The 15697-nt window shown below is 41.8% G+C and overlaps 1 protein-coding gene across 1 annotated transcript; it reads right to left on the bottom strand.

Moving 5' to 3' along the window:
* Positions 1-3986: 3986 nt before the first annotated feature.
* On the bottom strand, positions 3987-15423 carry lrrc56 (leucine rich repeat containing 56). Its single transcript, XM_030424816.1, has 13 exons — positions 15136-15423; positions 14695-14866; positions 14088-14175; positions 13188-13248; positions 11878-11974; positions 10853-11050; positions 7072-7243; positions 6760-6978; positions 6402-6469; positions 5718-5860; positions 5123-5331; positions 4639-4978; positions 3987-4531 (listed from the first exon to the last, which is right to left on the bottom strand). Exons 2-13 carry the CDS (start codon positions 14857-14859, stop codon positions 4348-4350), a joined length of 1944 nt encoding a protein of 647 aa, XP_030280676.1. The 5' UTR covers positions 14860-14866; positions 15136-15423; the 3' UTR covers positions 3987-4347.
* Positions 15424-15697: the final 274 nt, after the last annotated feature.

Below are 15697 nucleotides of genomic sequence, written 5' to 3'. Positions count from 1 at the left end.
TTCCGGTGAGCAGCTTCAAAATAAAAGCATTAATGTAGAATAATGTAAAAAAAAAAAATGGAGTTCAAGTAAAATATATAAATTGGAATAAAATATATATATTTGATATATATATGATTCTGAGAAGAAATTAAATCAAATTAAAGAAATACAATTATGAAAAAAAAACATATTAAAAACTTAACACAAATGATTATTGTCAGTTTCAAAGGAATACCCAGGCATACACTTTTACAAGAATAATGTTTTCATTTGATTTTCTGTGCCAATATAATGATTAAAAAAACAATACAGGTATAGTGAACTGGTGTCAGCACATTGCTTGGGAAAGTCTCAGACACACGGCATGTTTGCAGCAGTAGCTTTTGTTGATTCCAAGTTTTAAGAACGATAAAGCTTTCATATCACAAGTCACTGAGATGGGACAAGATACATTATACTGTATAGCTTCATTGTTGTAAAAGCTGTAGGATATGCAACCCATTTCAAAACATTACTCTCTGAAGTTCACATGCCTTTCAGGTTTCCAGTCTAAAACTGATGTTATCTGAGGTTTGGCTGGTTGACAGCATTCATAGATGCCATGAGGAGATAATATCTGACAAAATGTGGCACCGATGCAAAGAGCGTTCACTTCAAAACATGTCAGAGCATGTGTTTCACCTCTGATCAGGAGGAAGTGTAGGAGGTGACAGGTTGTAATTGTTTCTGAACTAACCTATCCTAACTTGTGTGTATGCTTTGACCAGAACAAAGGGAAGAGGAACTATCACTGACGTCAACAAGACTGGCAAAGGTCACTGCGATCTGTACTGCCATTCAATAAAATAGACCAATAAAAAAACGTGTTCGTCAAAACATTTTTGTGCTAAAAAGCGCTTCTGTTGCATTAAAAGTTTCAATCTCGTCTCACTTTACATAGACGGGATCAGAAAAAGCGAAAATGAATGCTGCCTTTAAAAGTTTTACTTTTATTTTCTATGTCAAACATTCCCCGCACTTCTGAATCATAGTAAACAGATGACGGGTGGCTATGCCAACACATGCAAGACCAAAAGGAATGTTGTATTCATCCCACAAATTATAATCACGACTCTAAAACACAACCAAAAAGTATTCACAAAGCAGAAAACAACAACAGCTGCTGGAGGCTTTGTTCTGTAAAAAAAAAAATAGATTTAAACGACATTTTATTTAAAAGCATGCCAAAACACTTTAATTTGAAATTGATGTATTCTATATTAAACAGGTTTCTCTTCTCATAACACAGCATTTCTTTTCTTCCTCTTGAGCAGCAGGTAATCCCCAGTGCCTCCTGCTGCTCATAGTTACTGAACACATGACCTTGGAATAGAATGAGCGGAAAATACAGTATTAGCTGCGGTTATTAATTCAGCCTTCGCAAAACAATGAGTCAGCCTTACTTTGTTGTTGCTGATATAACCCCTCCATATGGTGGTGAGTTGCCTCCAATCTCCTTTATCTCAGATTGTGTTATATAAAACATCATAAAAAAGCACAAAAGTCTACTCAATTTTATGGTAATTTTAGTTCAGATGACACAAATAATTCTCTGACGTGCTGAGGGGCTCGGCCATGCTCAAAGTAAATCACCACTGATAGTGGAACGCAGACAGGTAATGTATATAAACACAAAGACACTGACTTTACATGTGCGCGCTGATTGTCTTGGCATTCAGTTTACAAGTAATTGTGGTAAATTTCATGCCACTTGAATACCATTATAGACTGCATGTCTGCATTTGGTTGTAAAGGCGTCAACACAGTGAGTTATATCAGTCTGCATGATTGGTATGTTCCTTCAGGCAGGATCCTGTGGTCCTTATACGTACTCTACAAACAGCTTCTCCTTCCAGGCCTGTCTCAACTTATACTGGAGGTATTTACAGTGACAGCGCCTTACAGTGAAGACCCAGCCCAAGTCAAAACTGGAGGGAAGCGTGTGCTTTATGAACTAAGCTGTGCATTCCTTTCAGTTAAAAAAAAAAAAAAAAGAAGTGATGTTGATGTGTGTGTGTGTTTTTCCACAACGTGCTTCCCTGTAATTTGTTCACACCCATCTTGCTCGCCGCAGTTGCCCGCAGATACATGATTGTATGAACCTCCTGTCTCTGATAGCTTTGATGGAGTCTTCTGGGAAATGTAACGACAGTCTGCCTGACATGATCGTGAATGTAACCGGATCACATCCACCTCATCTGTTATTTGTTTTGGTGGTGAGCACAGCATGTGTTGACACAGTTTCCTCCATTACAGTCTGACATAAAAGAAAGCACTGTTTGAATCGCCTTGAACGTGTGTGTATTTTTCTGCTTGTTATTCTGCTACTATATGCCAAAATAACATTGTCCTCTCCTTGTTTTGTATAATCAGCTCTGGGGAAAGGGTATTACAAAGCCAATTTACGACGCTGTGGCACTGCAGTGCTATAATTGACTTTTAAATTTGATTTTGGGTTGGAAGGACCATCTCAATCCACGCTGGTGCTTCCAACAGTGGTGGTTATTAGATAAAAGAGGAATAGAGGCATGTCTTTAATAAGAAGCCGTTTTCTTTTTGACAATACTGCTAACTCAAAATCCTATAAAGTAAATGAGACACTGGTGTAATGAAGCTGAAGGAAACGATTCGTCTTCACGATCTAATTTTCCGCCTGTGTCACAGTATCTGTCATCCCAAAGCCACAAGAAACACACAAGAAAAAACAGGCCCTTCCAGTTTGTCACATCGTCTGATAATACCAACCGGAGAGTGAAAGAAAGCCGCTCACAAGCCAGATTAGGTCCCCTGTCCCGAGCAGCTGTGAGAATGATCCCTTTCAGAGAAATTACAGGTCTATTCAGAGAGAGTAGGTGGACACTTTGCCACTTTCCCAACCATAAAAGGCCTCTTCCCTTTCATTCTGTTCTCCTCCATCTGTGTCTTGAGACCTGAGAGGCCCAGTGAGATGGGAGTGTGGTTGAAAACACCTGACAGGGAGCGAGGGAAGGTGATAGTTGATGGAAGGAGTTGCTAGAAAACGTGAAATGTTACGTAACAGCGGTCCCATGGATGATTGGAGGTGCATCCGCACATGTAAACACAACATCAGACATTCCTGTCTGTCATATGTGCACATCTCCTAATCCAACTGTGTGGTCGGGAGTGTTAGCAGCACTCACGAGGTTTAATGAAAGCCTGTACTTTTTCTTCTTTATTGACATCCTGTTTCTATGGACAAACCTGAAGCACAGATGACAGAAATATGGGATGGGTTTTCTAATGTGCGTGTCTTCTAACGTGTGTGTGTATGCTTAGGTATTTGAACAAAAGCCCAGGCAAGTTTGGAAACATCTACATGCTGGTTGTCGTGGTTCCATGTTAAGACTGGTGTGACAGCCTCAAAACAAGCTGTCACTCTCAACTTTATTTGCCCTTAGAAGTTGCTACGGTGTGATGCGGGCTGCCTCTTCTGTCTTCGGGGGAGAAAATCAGTCTGAGATTGTTCTTCACAGAGCAATAGATGAGTAATTTCCCATTGAGCTCCTGGAGAACAATTGGATACGTCACAGCTGGAATATAAAAACTCTAAATAGACTTGATTTGTTCCACTCCATTAGTTGTATTGTGCACCGGTCAGGGCATCATGAAACATTTTCTCCTGTGTCGGCAGTCAGCAGGGCTGAAGGTTGCATGCTCAAGACTTCACACTCTTTGATGTAAATGCCGCTTTAGACGTGGACAAAAACACAACAGAAGGAATGAATCTTGTGTTTCAAGGTGGTGGATTTGAAGGATTGTTCTCTCAAGGTGATTGAAGCAGTGGCTTTTTGGATTCAGTGTTTACAGATAGTGCCCTCAAGTGGCGGCGTTTGACTATTGCACCATGAATTTCCACATGATAACTGACACAGCAGGAAACCTGAGCTGGAATGAACAGTTAGATTTCATTCGGCTCAGTTTTAATGAAAGTAGAGAATCCAAAATCAAATAAAGACTTTTTTTAATCATGTGAAAGACAAGGTAGCATTTGGGTTATAATCATTCAATATTACAACCTGAGAATTGCAAACGAGAGGTTTTAGTCACATCTTCATCCAGCCAAAACAGCCAGGAGTAAACCTGCAGCTCAGTAGATTTAGAGGGATTATCTTGGTATAGCCTCAAGTTACACTCTTAATTGTATGAAAGCAATATATGTTCACGGGATGTTGGCCTGGGAATGTTATTTTCTGAATAGTGTGGTATCCTCCTCAATGGCCATCATGCTACCACTCTGTTATTTAAATGTATGTAACAGTCCCACAATACTGATCACCAAATACAATATTTATGCCAATTCTGGAGTCAGTCTGGGTGTGAGCTCCCTCTGCAGGGCTGGGGTTTGTGGTGCGTGTGATGTTTCTGCAGGGCTGCCCTGGCTGTGTGAGGACGACTAATCGGCGGTCTGTCCAGGGGTTTGGACATCTGAGGAGTTAGAAGATGCTTGCTGCGAGACCGTGCATCTGATCTTGTACTGTCCATCTTTGAACTGCGAGACAGAGAACGTTATGAACAATTAAAGATCCCCTCTATCCTTTTTGAACTGTATAAACGCATACATATTGGCATAAAAAGTAATCTTGAATAACACCATACCATGGATCCATGAGCCCTTTCCCCTGGGGAGTTGTTGGAGGAGGGCGGGGTAGGTGTGCAGGCAGGGGCAACACAGGCAGATCTGCCCTGGTCACCTTCTGGGCCCTCTGGGATGTCAGTACTGTGTCTTCTGCGGTTGTCCTACGGAGGCAACCTACTCTGCTTAAATCAGGTAAATGTTGTGAGCTGGTCTGTCGAAGCCTACGTGCACGGATCCCTGGTGGCTTGTGATTTCCAGCGGCTGCTGTGGCACTGAGAGGGGGGGAAGGGGACAGGCCAGTGTCTGGGGAGAGCGACAGTCGAGCTACTTCAGGTGACAAGGCTTCTCTGTGATGCAGGTCTGAAAACAAAACAAAATCATTGCAGAAGATTTAGTAGCTACCTTTTTTTTTTTTTAATCTACTGGGATATCATTTATGTTTTTGTGTTCAACTTATATGTGATCTTAAATTCTCTCAAGTTTGATCAGTCAGCAAGTGTTCACCTGGGGAAAGAGACAGGAAAGACGAGTCCGGTGAGGCAGTATCGAGGCTGTCGCCATGCCTCTCCTCTTCACTTTCTTCATCACTACTCTCCTCACTCCTCACACCACCAAAGCCTTCTTCTTCGTCATCATCATCCCCCTCTTCTTCATCACTATACCGGATAGCCAGAACCTGTGGTGCTCTTTCTTTCTCTATGGACTGGAGACGCCTAAAAAAACAGAGAAGAAAGATTTTTAATTCAGTCAGCATTGTCTTTTTAATGCCCTGATTCATTTTGAGATTTTGGGCTATTTCGCTTCCAACAAGTGGTAGAAAATGTCCAAAATACGAAGTTAAGGCAATTGAACACACATTTAATTGTATTAGCCTCTTACCTTATCAGAAAGCTTGTAAGCCAACAAAAAATCCCTTAATGTAAGCAATGAACTGGGTAAGTTTATTGTGGATCTGCTGGCCCTTTTTGTTGCGATGAAATTAAGGTGACCAATTCTTAAGTACTGCAACTTAAATGTTAGCTATCAACTGGGGACATTTCATAGTGACACCTATTAAATTCTTTATCCTATTCACCTGTAGTGCGCAACTAGTTAGTACCTGCTGTGCTGCTCTCTCCAAGCTCGCAGCTCTGCTAGCACGTCGACGCGTTCTCGAACATCAGACTCCTCAAGGTCGTAGGTGTGTTCTGGCACATGGATGGGCAGGTCACGGGGTGTGAAAGTAGACCTGGTGGGTGCTGTCTATGAGACGGAGGAGAGGGCAAATGAGCGTGAGAGGTAGGGAGGGAGGCATGGAGACAAAACAGAATAGAGGCCTGAGAGCTGATTGCATTAATTATGAATAGATGGTAGAGTAACGGTCAGATAGGGAGCGAGAGCAAACATAAGAGGGAAAGACAGAACAGGAGGTAAGAGGGAGACGGAGATTGACAGCAGCGATGTGTGTTTGGCAGTATGACAGATCACATGGTTGTGGCAGTGAGAGCCCCGTCTGTCAAGTCACTCTGACACTGTGTCGGTGACTCCTGATAATAATTTACTACCTTCTGTTTATACTGACATGACACGAAGAGACGAGCTGGTGGTGTCAGACAGCCAATATGGCCTCTCCATTCCCATAAAGCTTGTTGCTCCCCTCAGTTGACATTAAATATTCTTCAGCAAGCAAGAAATGAAAGACTGCTGCGGAATAATCTGATATCTGATTGACAAAGAACACGCTGTTTTTTTCACTGAGATGAAGGAATTTTTTTGTTTCCTTCCTCCAACGCACGCCACCTACCCTCAACTTTTCTCGCCTTGCTCGAATAGCCTGGACCGGGTTTCCACAGAACAGGATCTTGCCAGCTCCTTTGAGAATCAACAGATAGAAGAAAAATATATAAATGAAACCGTCTTCTGACACAACCAAGTCCTCTTGGTGGCACTGTGGAGCAAAGATTGCTGTTGACAATCTGTGAAGGGTGACTAGAAAGGACCCAGCACTAAAACTACTCAAATACAAGATGGAAATGGTTCTCGTGGGTCAGTGGTCTTGCCACGTATAGTTGATCAAGGCACCAAAGCAGGAAAATAGACCACTTTATAACACTGATGAGGTTAAAACTGGATGTGAACGATCAGCCACTGGAGAGCCTGACCATGTGTCAAAGCGCTGGTTTCTGCTGCCACTGTGGCCAGCTCTGATTCTGCAGAACCAGGTCTGGATCCAGGAGGGGAGAGAACTCCAGGCCTGTTCGCTGACACGGGTCTGGAGGCAGTGTGGGGTCTGGAGAGGGGCCAGACACAGGAGCGGCTGGAAGCAGGGCGCCTGGCTGAGGCGGGTCTGCTGTACGAACATGCATCGTCTGCTGTTTCCTCTGCAAAGACAAACGTGAGTGGCCCATTAAATACACAGCTGTAATTAACTGGTCTGCATCGTATGACTCAGAACAACATATACAAACACACACCGTCTTCAGTGGCTGTCTGAGTGGAGTCTCTGATGTAGTTTCGGAGAATGGCCCAGTCTTCTCCCATGGTGGTGCTGCAGCTACGCCCGTCCTCCTCAACCCTTAAATCGTCTAGGTAACACAGCTGAGGGACCAACTCCCTCACTGCAGCCCGATATCTATAGTCTGTCGTCTGGGTAGAAGGGAGGAAAGAGTGTATGGAGCTTGATATTAGTTTGAAAGTGTGACTTAAATGTATCCACGGTGAAGTGAAATTGTTTTGAATGACATGCACTTTGTGAGGAAGATTCAGGTGTCTCATGGGAGGTCTGTGAACTGTCATACCTACAGAAATATAACACATCTCACAGTAAATTACATTTTTAAAATCTGATATTGATATGAACTCATATCCTTTCATTTCATTCTGTTTAAAAAGTGAGACGCTGCACGCACTGTTTCACTACAGTGACTCGCACCAGCACGCCAAACAAGCTGACCCTTTGTTTGGTGCAGAGATAATTATTTCAGTTTAATGCCATGTAGCTTTTCAAACACTACAAGCGATGAGTGCATTATATAACAGTGTTTTTAACAGTGCCGTCTTTATCAAAAACATCATTGATGCACATGTTCATGCAATGGCTTCATCATTTATGCCAGTGACAATGATATGAAGGGCTAATGTAATGAACAGCCTACTCAGGTCGGAGTTCAAAACAGGCTCCATTCATTCACCGCACACTTTTGTTATACTGAAAAATACTCAACTACATAGTGTATTATGGGCTACTTGAGGTCCGATAGGCGCTAACGAACCAGGATTAACGTAAAGGAGATGCCAGGTGACACTTATTCTGACCCACATTTTAAATTCCAATTCGTATGATAATTGATTATTGAATATCTGATGCTTTTTGTTCCCGCAAATCGTCAGTTTGGAATGAGACACGATGATGAACTATCTTACAAACTGGACATTTAAAAGACAACAATTTATGTGTCACTGAAAATATTATACAGGTTTTGTCCACTCTTGTAAAGGCTAAAAATACGCTCTTTGCTCCATCAGCCACTTCACAGATAAAAACAAAAACATCCTTATTCCTTTTTCAAACTGGAAATGAGTTGTCTTTTGATTTGGCTTTTTTTTTGCTGATAATACTATAAAGAAAATGTATGTTAATAACTTCATTACTTAATTTGTACTTAAAGTCCCCTTACGTGGCAGAACGGACACAAAACCTCTCTGTCTTCATGTCTTGACACTGAAATACTAAAAGACTCTAAAGCTGTGAAAACTATGACCTTATGTCTGTAATTAATATAATCTTGTTTAATGTTTGCTTTTTTTTATATATATAACTATATATTACTACCTTGGGCACACAATGCCTTGGTAACCTGTTGTTCTATTGTGTGCATAAAGTTTATTAAAAAAGGTTTTAGTTTATCCACCAACCAAAACAGTGATACACTAGCAGTCCAAATGTTAGACGGTTCTAAGTCTATCAATAGATACTAGGATCATATTAAGATAATACATATGAGCTAGCATCATTACATATTTTTGGAACTCGGTTTTGACCATTATGTTGTGCTAATGAATCTGAGGAACGACATAAAACTATGCAGGCGCTGAGTTCTGGTCTTTTGTCAGCACACACAGAGAAAAAGACGGACAGAGAGGAAGAGAGAGCAGAGGGAGTCCAGTGAATCACTGAGCTACTAAGCGATCAAATTAGAGCTCAGCACTCCTGGCCTTCACCAAACCACACAGATGCATGAATGGAAAAGAGAGTGAAAGCCTGGCCGGGAGGAAACGAAAGAGAAAAGAGGAGGAGAATAAGGGCTGGGTGAGAGGAAGTGAACGGATGTGTGTGTGTGATGGGAAGAGAGAGAGCAAGAAGAGTGATAGCTTGGCAAGGGAGCAAAACCCAAGAACCCCTCACTCACTACAAAGCGCAGGCCTAATGCATATTCAGCTCAGCATCTCCCCTCATTGCCCCAGTTTCCTAATTAATGCTCTGCTGGTGGGTGTAAATAAACACATTCACAGTGGCCCAAAAAACTCACAGCACACTGTGTCTCCAATCAGCAGAAGGTGGAAATGCAGCTTCTACCCTCAATATAACTGAATGTGTGCATGGTGAGCCGCCTTTCATGCCCCAGCCATTTACATCCAAATAAAAATGTATTGGCCAGTTTTCAAAGGGATCAAATAGCACTGTAATGTAATATTAAAGCATTATGTCTGTGTCATGTTGTCTCCGCAGAGGACGGTGCCAGTTTCGTGGCTGTTATGTTTGATTATTTTGATGCCTCCTGCTCTCCCTGTGTCGTATCTGCTGTGCCGAAGACCCAGATACAGAGCGGTGAGGTCACATTGATACTTTCATGTCTCGGCACATGCTAATTACATTTTGGTCATCATCCGACAAAGGGGCTGAAAGCCTGCTAACACAGAGGAGATCAACTAAATGATACCTAAATCAAAATCAAAAGTTGCTTTTGTAAGTTGGCATTTACGACATCAACCAGCCAGTTTCTTTTCAGGAACTATGGCTGGCTGCTTGCACAAGCTTTAATTCATCTCCACCCATTCTCTTTTTCTTTTTTTAATGTTCTTTCATTTTGCCTTTTGCCACATTTGTGACTCTTATCTTCGCACCATTTTGTATTGGCTACTGGGTTTCTGCAGCTTTCAACAAGTTAAATTTAGGACTTTTAAAGACCTTTGTAAAACATTATAAATGTCCTATTTCAGCCCCATACCATCAAAAAAACCATACTTGCTATCTGGAGGTGCCTTTAGGGACTTGCAGGACTTAATGTTGTTAGCGCAGAGTGGGTTGTACTGGGGTTGGACTTTGGTAATGCTCTCGATGTGGATAGTAAGATTATGTCCGATGGCAGGTGTTTGGTGGTGGCATTTTTTCTGACTTCCCTTGCAACTCTAAAGCCTTTATACCCAGAGATAGAGAGTTTTGTTGTACAAGGTGCAGCAGGGATCAAATTTTTTCTGTTCAACAGGCTTAAAGAAACAATACACACACTCTGCTTGAGCCGTAACTCATTGCACTTGCACTGGTCCATATCAGATTAAAGTAATGTTGACAGAAACTATTTCAACTTAACTTCCACATCTAGATGTAGCTATGTTTTTGATGACAGGCAATGCTGCATTAATCCACACTCACACAACACACAACACTGTCTGGGTGTTCTCCAAAAACCTATTTAAAAACGGCAACTTCATAAAAGTCAAAATCAAATCTATAACATTTAAAGCCAATTTAAGGTCTTAAAATTCAGATGATTGGATTTAAGGCCCTGCAGAAACCGTTACATCAAGTGACATAAATCCATGGTTTTAAGTGTATGAGCTAAAACACTATAACACTCACACCTCCATCAAAAAGACTACACGCATCATCATCAGTGCATTATTGTGTCTGGATGGTGTCACGACTGCTGATCAGTAATAAGTGTTTTAATGTCTTGAGTACAGCACAGGCAGATGCATGACTTTTGTAGCTAATATTGGCTCTCCCCTGATGGCTCCAATTCCGCTACACTCCCTATGGAAAAATGCTTATTTGTCGAATATCCGTGTCTGCTGAATCACAAAGGCAAACAAGAAGCCAGACAAGGACAGGCAGAAAGTTCTGGTGATGGAAAAAAAAAAGAAAACAGCTCAACCTGATCTGTGTGACCTTATTCAAGTGCCATCTCTTTTTGCAGGCGGTGACCAGTGTATAATATATAGATTCATGGTATAAACAAATATAGCAGAACATACCTGGGGGGCTGTGGGGTTAGGGCACAAACACACAGGGTTTCCCTCGAGAATAAGTGTCTGGAGGTTGCCACACAGCCCCAGATACTGAACCTGGACCAGGTCATCCACATCGTTCCTCTCCAGATCTAACAGCTGCAGGTTCTCCAGCATGCCAACCTGACTCAGGTCTGACACATTGTTATAGGCCACGTACAACTCCTGAAACAGACGGAGGCTGTACTTAAAGTATCATGGAGATTGATCCATTGAAGATTTACATGTCTTTTTGATTATAAAGCAGGTCTAGGTACTATGAATACTGTGAAAGAATCAAAATGCTCAGACCTGTTCTTCCTGTTCAATGGTCAACATTCGCTCTCAAATACTGAATGGGAGTGTGATTAATAGTCATATGTAGTTGTTACCATGGTAACCGGACTGCTGTTTTAACAAGATAAACATCACTAGCATGGATAATGTTGACATATGACAAATGTATCCTAGATTCACCTATAGGCATACATAGTCTTTCCATTTTAAAGCCAAATGTTTTAATTTTTTTTTAAATATATATATGAATAATGGCAGCTCTGGAAAATATGAAATATCATTAAAATGCGTAAATACACCAGAGGGGGGCTTTAAAGAGACAGCAGCATTCAGACAGAGGGCGAATAGAGGTGCTGCAACAATGGATGGTACGAGAAAGATAACGTGTCTCTTTAACATTAAAGCATTTAAAAGTATGAATCTAAAAATTAGCAGAATATGGGACCTTTAAACACAGAGTCAATAGTAGAGAAACTGATATATGGGAGTGACCTGCAGTGCTGTTAGACTCGTGACTCATGTCAAGTTAAGGAACAAATTTCAAAACCAACTTGAGAAATTTGTTCAAGGCTGTCATAATTGTTTTTTTTCCCTGTTGCTCAATATACACATTTAAATGTTTAGAATAAACTTAGGGAAGCATTGCACTTTTACCCCATGACGATTTGTTGTTGAAGTGTCTCTCCACAGAGCAATCTGTAACCTATAAACTCTACCTTGAGGGAGAAGAAAGTAGAAATGCCATCTAAGTCTTGTAGGGAGCAGCAAGACATCGACAGCACCTGCAGGTGGGAAAGGGTGGTTCCCAGGTCTCTGTGGAGGCAAAATAGAACAGACTTGATTTGGAGGCAGGGAAGGGAGTTGCACAACACTGTGAACCATGGGAAAGGCTATCCAGTCCCTTGGCCACTCAAGCTAGAAGCTCTTCTCTCTTCCCCAAAATGCAGGCCTCTCCTCTGCCGCCCACTTGTCTCCACAGCACACCCCTGCTCTGACCCTTCAAGCAGAGTCTCAGTCAGAGTATCTACAAGTCCGTAACACCCTCTGCACAACAGCTCCCACAGCCCAGAGCAGGAAATGCTATCAGAGGCAGCGCATGTCCGGCTGGCTCTGCTCCGCAACTCTCAGGGTGGAGCGGACAGCTCCCTATCTTTCTGTTTGTCCTCTCTGATCCTTCGGCAGTCTCTAGGGTAACAATTCTCCACCTGTCTTCCTGTAAGGACAATTTACAATATTTGTGTGTCATCCTGGAGGTTTTTTGCTTTTTTTTATCCAACTTTGATGACACAGCTGCGGCTGCATTCGAAGTGGTAGGACAATCCACGAGAAACTGTGCTTATTTCCTTTCTTTTTTTAAAGCGAGTGTCCAAGTGGACAAATTTGAAAGCTGATATGCCAAAAACCCCTCTTTGTCCTATTGTGAGACAGGTGGGTGAACCTGTTCTCCACCTGTGTCTATCCTTAAAAACAGTCCTGAGAACAGTACACCACATCTGTTGGTGTCTGGTTTGCTAACAGCGACATGCATCATCCGTACAGAAACACTGTATTACAAGTCCCTGTTGGAAAACCTTGGCAGAGCGGAGCCCCACACCTGCACTGCAACCAAGCTAAACACAACAGGTACACATCCCTGTGCCTTCTGAGCTGCTATTCTGCTACAAACCACTGCCTGTCACTAAAATGTATCTGCAAGCAGGTGTGACCAGTGTGGGGCATGACGGTAAACCCAATGTGCCTGTACTGCTGTCCGCCAAATGACAGTTCTCTTTTCAGTAAGGTCTTACTCACTTTGTTTCAAAGGAAGCTATATATGAGATGGGTCATATGGTGACAGGAATCCTACGACAGTTGCACAAATGCAATTTTGTGGGTTTCGATATTTGCAGCTTCTTTGCGGCTGTAGTATTCCATGAAGTAATGATGACATAATATGAGTGTGATTGAGTGTGTTCTCAGAGGAACATGCTGCAAGCCAGAAAGAAAACAAGTAGATGGTCTGTATGTTATGTAACTTCATGCTTACCTTACTGACATGATCATGCTGTTGTTCATTCTGAGCTTCACTAGTCTGGGCAAGTAGGCACCTAAAAGACAAGATCAGATAAACAAAGCCATGTCTCTCACTTTGATGTGACAGTGGGGTGATTATTTATTGGCTTTTAAACGAGCCTCTTGGCTCAGTTCCAAATTCACCTCATCAGGTGTTCCAGCTCAATTAATCAAAAGGAAGAGCACAACATACAGCAACCGCGAGATTGCTCGGCGTGATTCACACGCGCTCTGTCATGTCTGCACTCGTTGTAAAATCTAGGATTTTCTAAGGACAAAGGTGAGCATAATTAACATGCTCATCCACCTTTATCAGCTCAGTCATCTTGCACTGAGGTTGGCACACCTGACAGGAAGTCTGGGACAGGTACAGTGTGTGCGTCATAGCAATGTCTTTAAATGTCTCTTATCTAGGTCTGGTTTCTGATTGTCTTTGTGGTCATTATAACCGGCATAAGTTATGATTCATCATTGCACACAGTGTAAAACTGCTGTCAGACTTCCCCTTTTGTGTTTGTGTGGTAGGGATGTACGAAATTTATCAAGCCAATAATTTATCGCCAGCGTAGATGTAGATGTCCCAGCTTCAACATTGTTCTTTACTTTTGTTTTAAGAGTGATGTCAGCTACATTTGGTTGAGTCCAAACTGTGGAATATTAAATGATCTATCTTTGCTCACTACAGCTTAGCCTTTCTTACTCTCAGATGTGCGTCAAGTACAGGTTATGAATTGCCTACAAAATACAAAAATCTAAAAATGATTGGTTGTTTTATTGGCTATGAGAAGCAGGTAAATATCGGTTATGTATCGGGAGGTAAAAAATCCAAATTGTGCCGTTATTTTATGCATAAATTCCATGTTGTATTGCTTACCGAAGTTACCCAGTGTGTTTTCTTGTGTGTTTACACAGATCTCCAGCGACGTCACATGAGAGAGGTCCCCAGTTCCGCACAGTGATTCCTGTAAGGAACGGAAACTAACAGTAAACCAGATGACCTGTACTGGCATGCTGAGCTGGATTTCGTCTGTCTTTACTCGTCATGATTCCATATTCAACTCCGCTGTCACAACTTTTGTGAAGCCTGTGATGTGAAATTATGTGTTTGCCCGCCTCATCTTGAAACACTAATCTGCACAGTGTGTGCTGCCTAGTTTCTGTTCATATAGCAGCTTGCCAGGAACAGGAAGGTGCAGAATATGTTGTAATACACACATAATAAAACTAATAAAATCAAAAATTGGTGCTATATATGTTAAACATTATCTCTATGTTGACATTTGCAATGTGATCCCTCAACCCCAGTCATCACAGACAACTTGTAAATTAAAATGACGGATAAAATAACAAAAGTTTACTTGAGGGCAGCTTTTTATGCACATATACCAACCACATGAACAGACAACAACAACAAGTAAAGGAAAAGTGTGCATCAGTGGGTTGAACACTGACTGTATCCTTGGCCACTTCTGTAAACCTACCAGCTTCTCTGGAGACAGGTAAGGCTCCAATGCTGTTTCAGAGTCGTCGCAGGGTTTTGTGGCAGGAGTTGGGTTGATGTGACCTGATCCACTCAGCTCAGTCACTAGGACCCGTGCTGTGCCAGGCCGGACCTCCTGGGGCACAGATGCGTGGCAGCAACTCATCCTCTACCTGAAATAACCAACGAGTGAGAACATTGGTTTACTGGTTTTCCAACAAGGAGAAAAAATGCTGATTAAATCTGCCTGTATCTGTCTTATCTAAAAAGCGTTTAATTAGCTAGCTAGCAAACAAGCTAGCAGTAACTAGGCTACTATTGTATGCTCAACGTTTATTGTTAACGTGAAAAGGTCTAATTAATTCATGTTCTACTCGAATACCAACGACGTGTAATTCAGACGTGAATATTATATAGTAGTTTTCGTACAACATATATTTACCTGTTGCGGGAAACTGTAGACTATAAAATGTCTCTACATTTTACAGACTGAAGACACTTTGCTTTCAAGCAAAAGTTTGCTTGACAACCAAAAACGACTTCCTGGATACGGCACTGACAGTCCCGTGGCTCCCTGGGATATGTAGTGCACACGTAGCGGTTAGCTCGCTAGCTCGGCTCTTGGGGGCTAACCAGGGATGTATAACATTCAAATGTATGATTATATTTAGCTAATAGTTGTCCTACATGGCTACTATTATCAGACTGAACCTCCATTTGCGCAACAATAACCCCTGCGCTGCTCTGGTGTTGCCTTCAAATGCTCTCTGTAAACTCCGGTTTTACTATTCTGTACTTTCAATTCGCAATTTAGCGATTATAGTATTTAAACTTTCCATGTTGTATAGGGCTACTTTTGTGAGACAGTGTCAAAATAAATATAGGAGTCATGGAGGCAGAATAGTTTTATTTTTAATCTAACAAAGCCTTCTGTAAGAAAGAAACTGAAAACTGTTGTTTTTTTTTGTTTTTAAATAGCTCCATAGAATCTGGTTGGTTATCTA

Source organism: Sparus aurata, chromosome 8 (assembly GCF_900880675.1).
Source record: "Sparus aurata chromosome 8, fSpaAur1.1, whole genome shotgun sequence".
Classification (NCBI taxonomy): Eukaryota; Metazoa; Chordata; class Actinopteri; order Spariformes; family Sparidae; genus Sparus; species Sparus aurata.
This window is presented reverse-complemented; position numbering and strand designations above follow the sequence as displayed.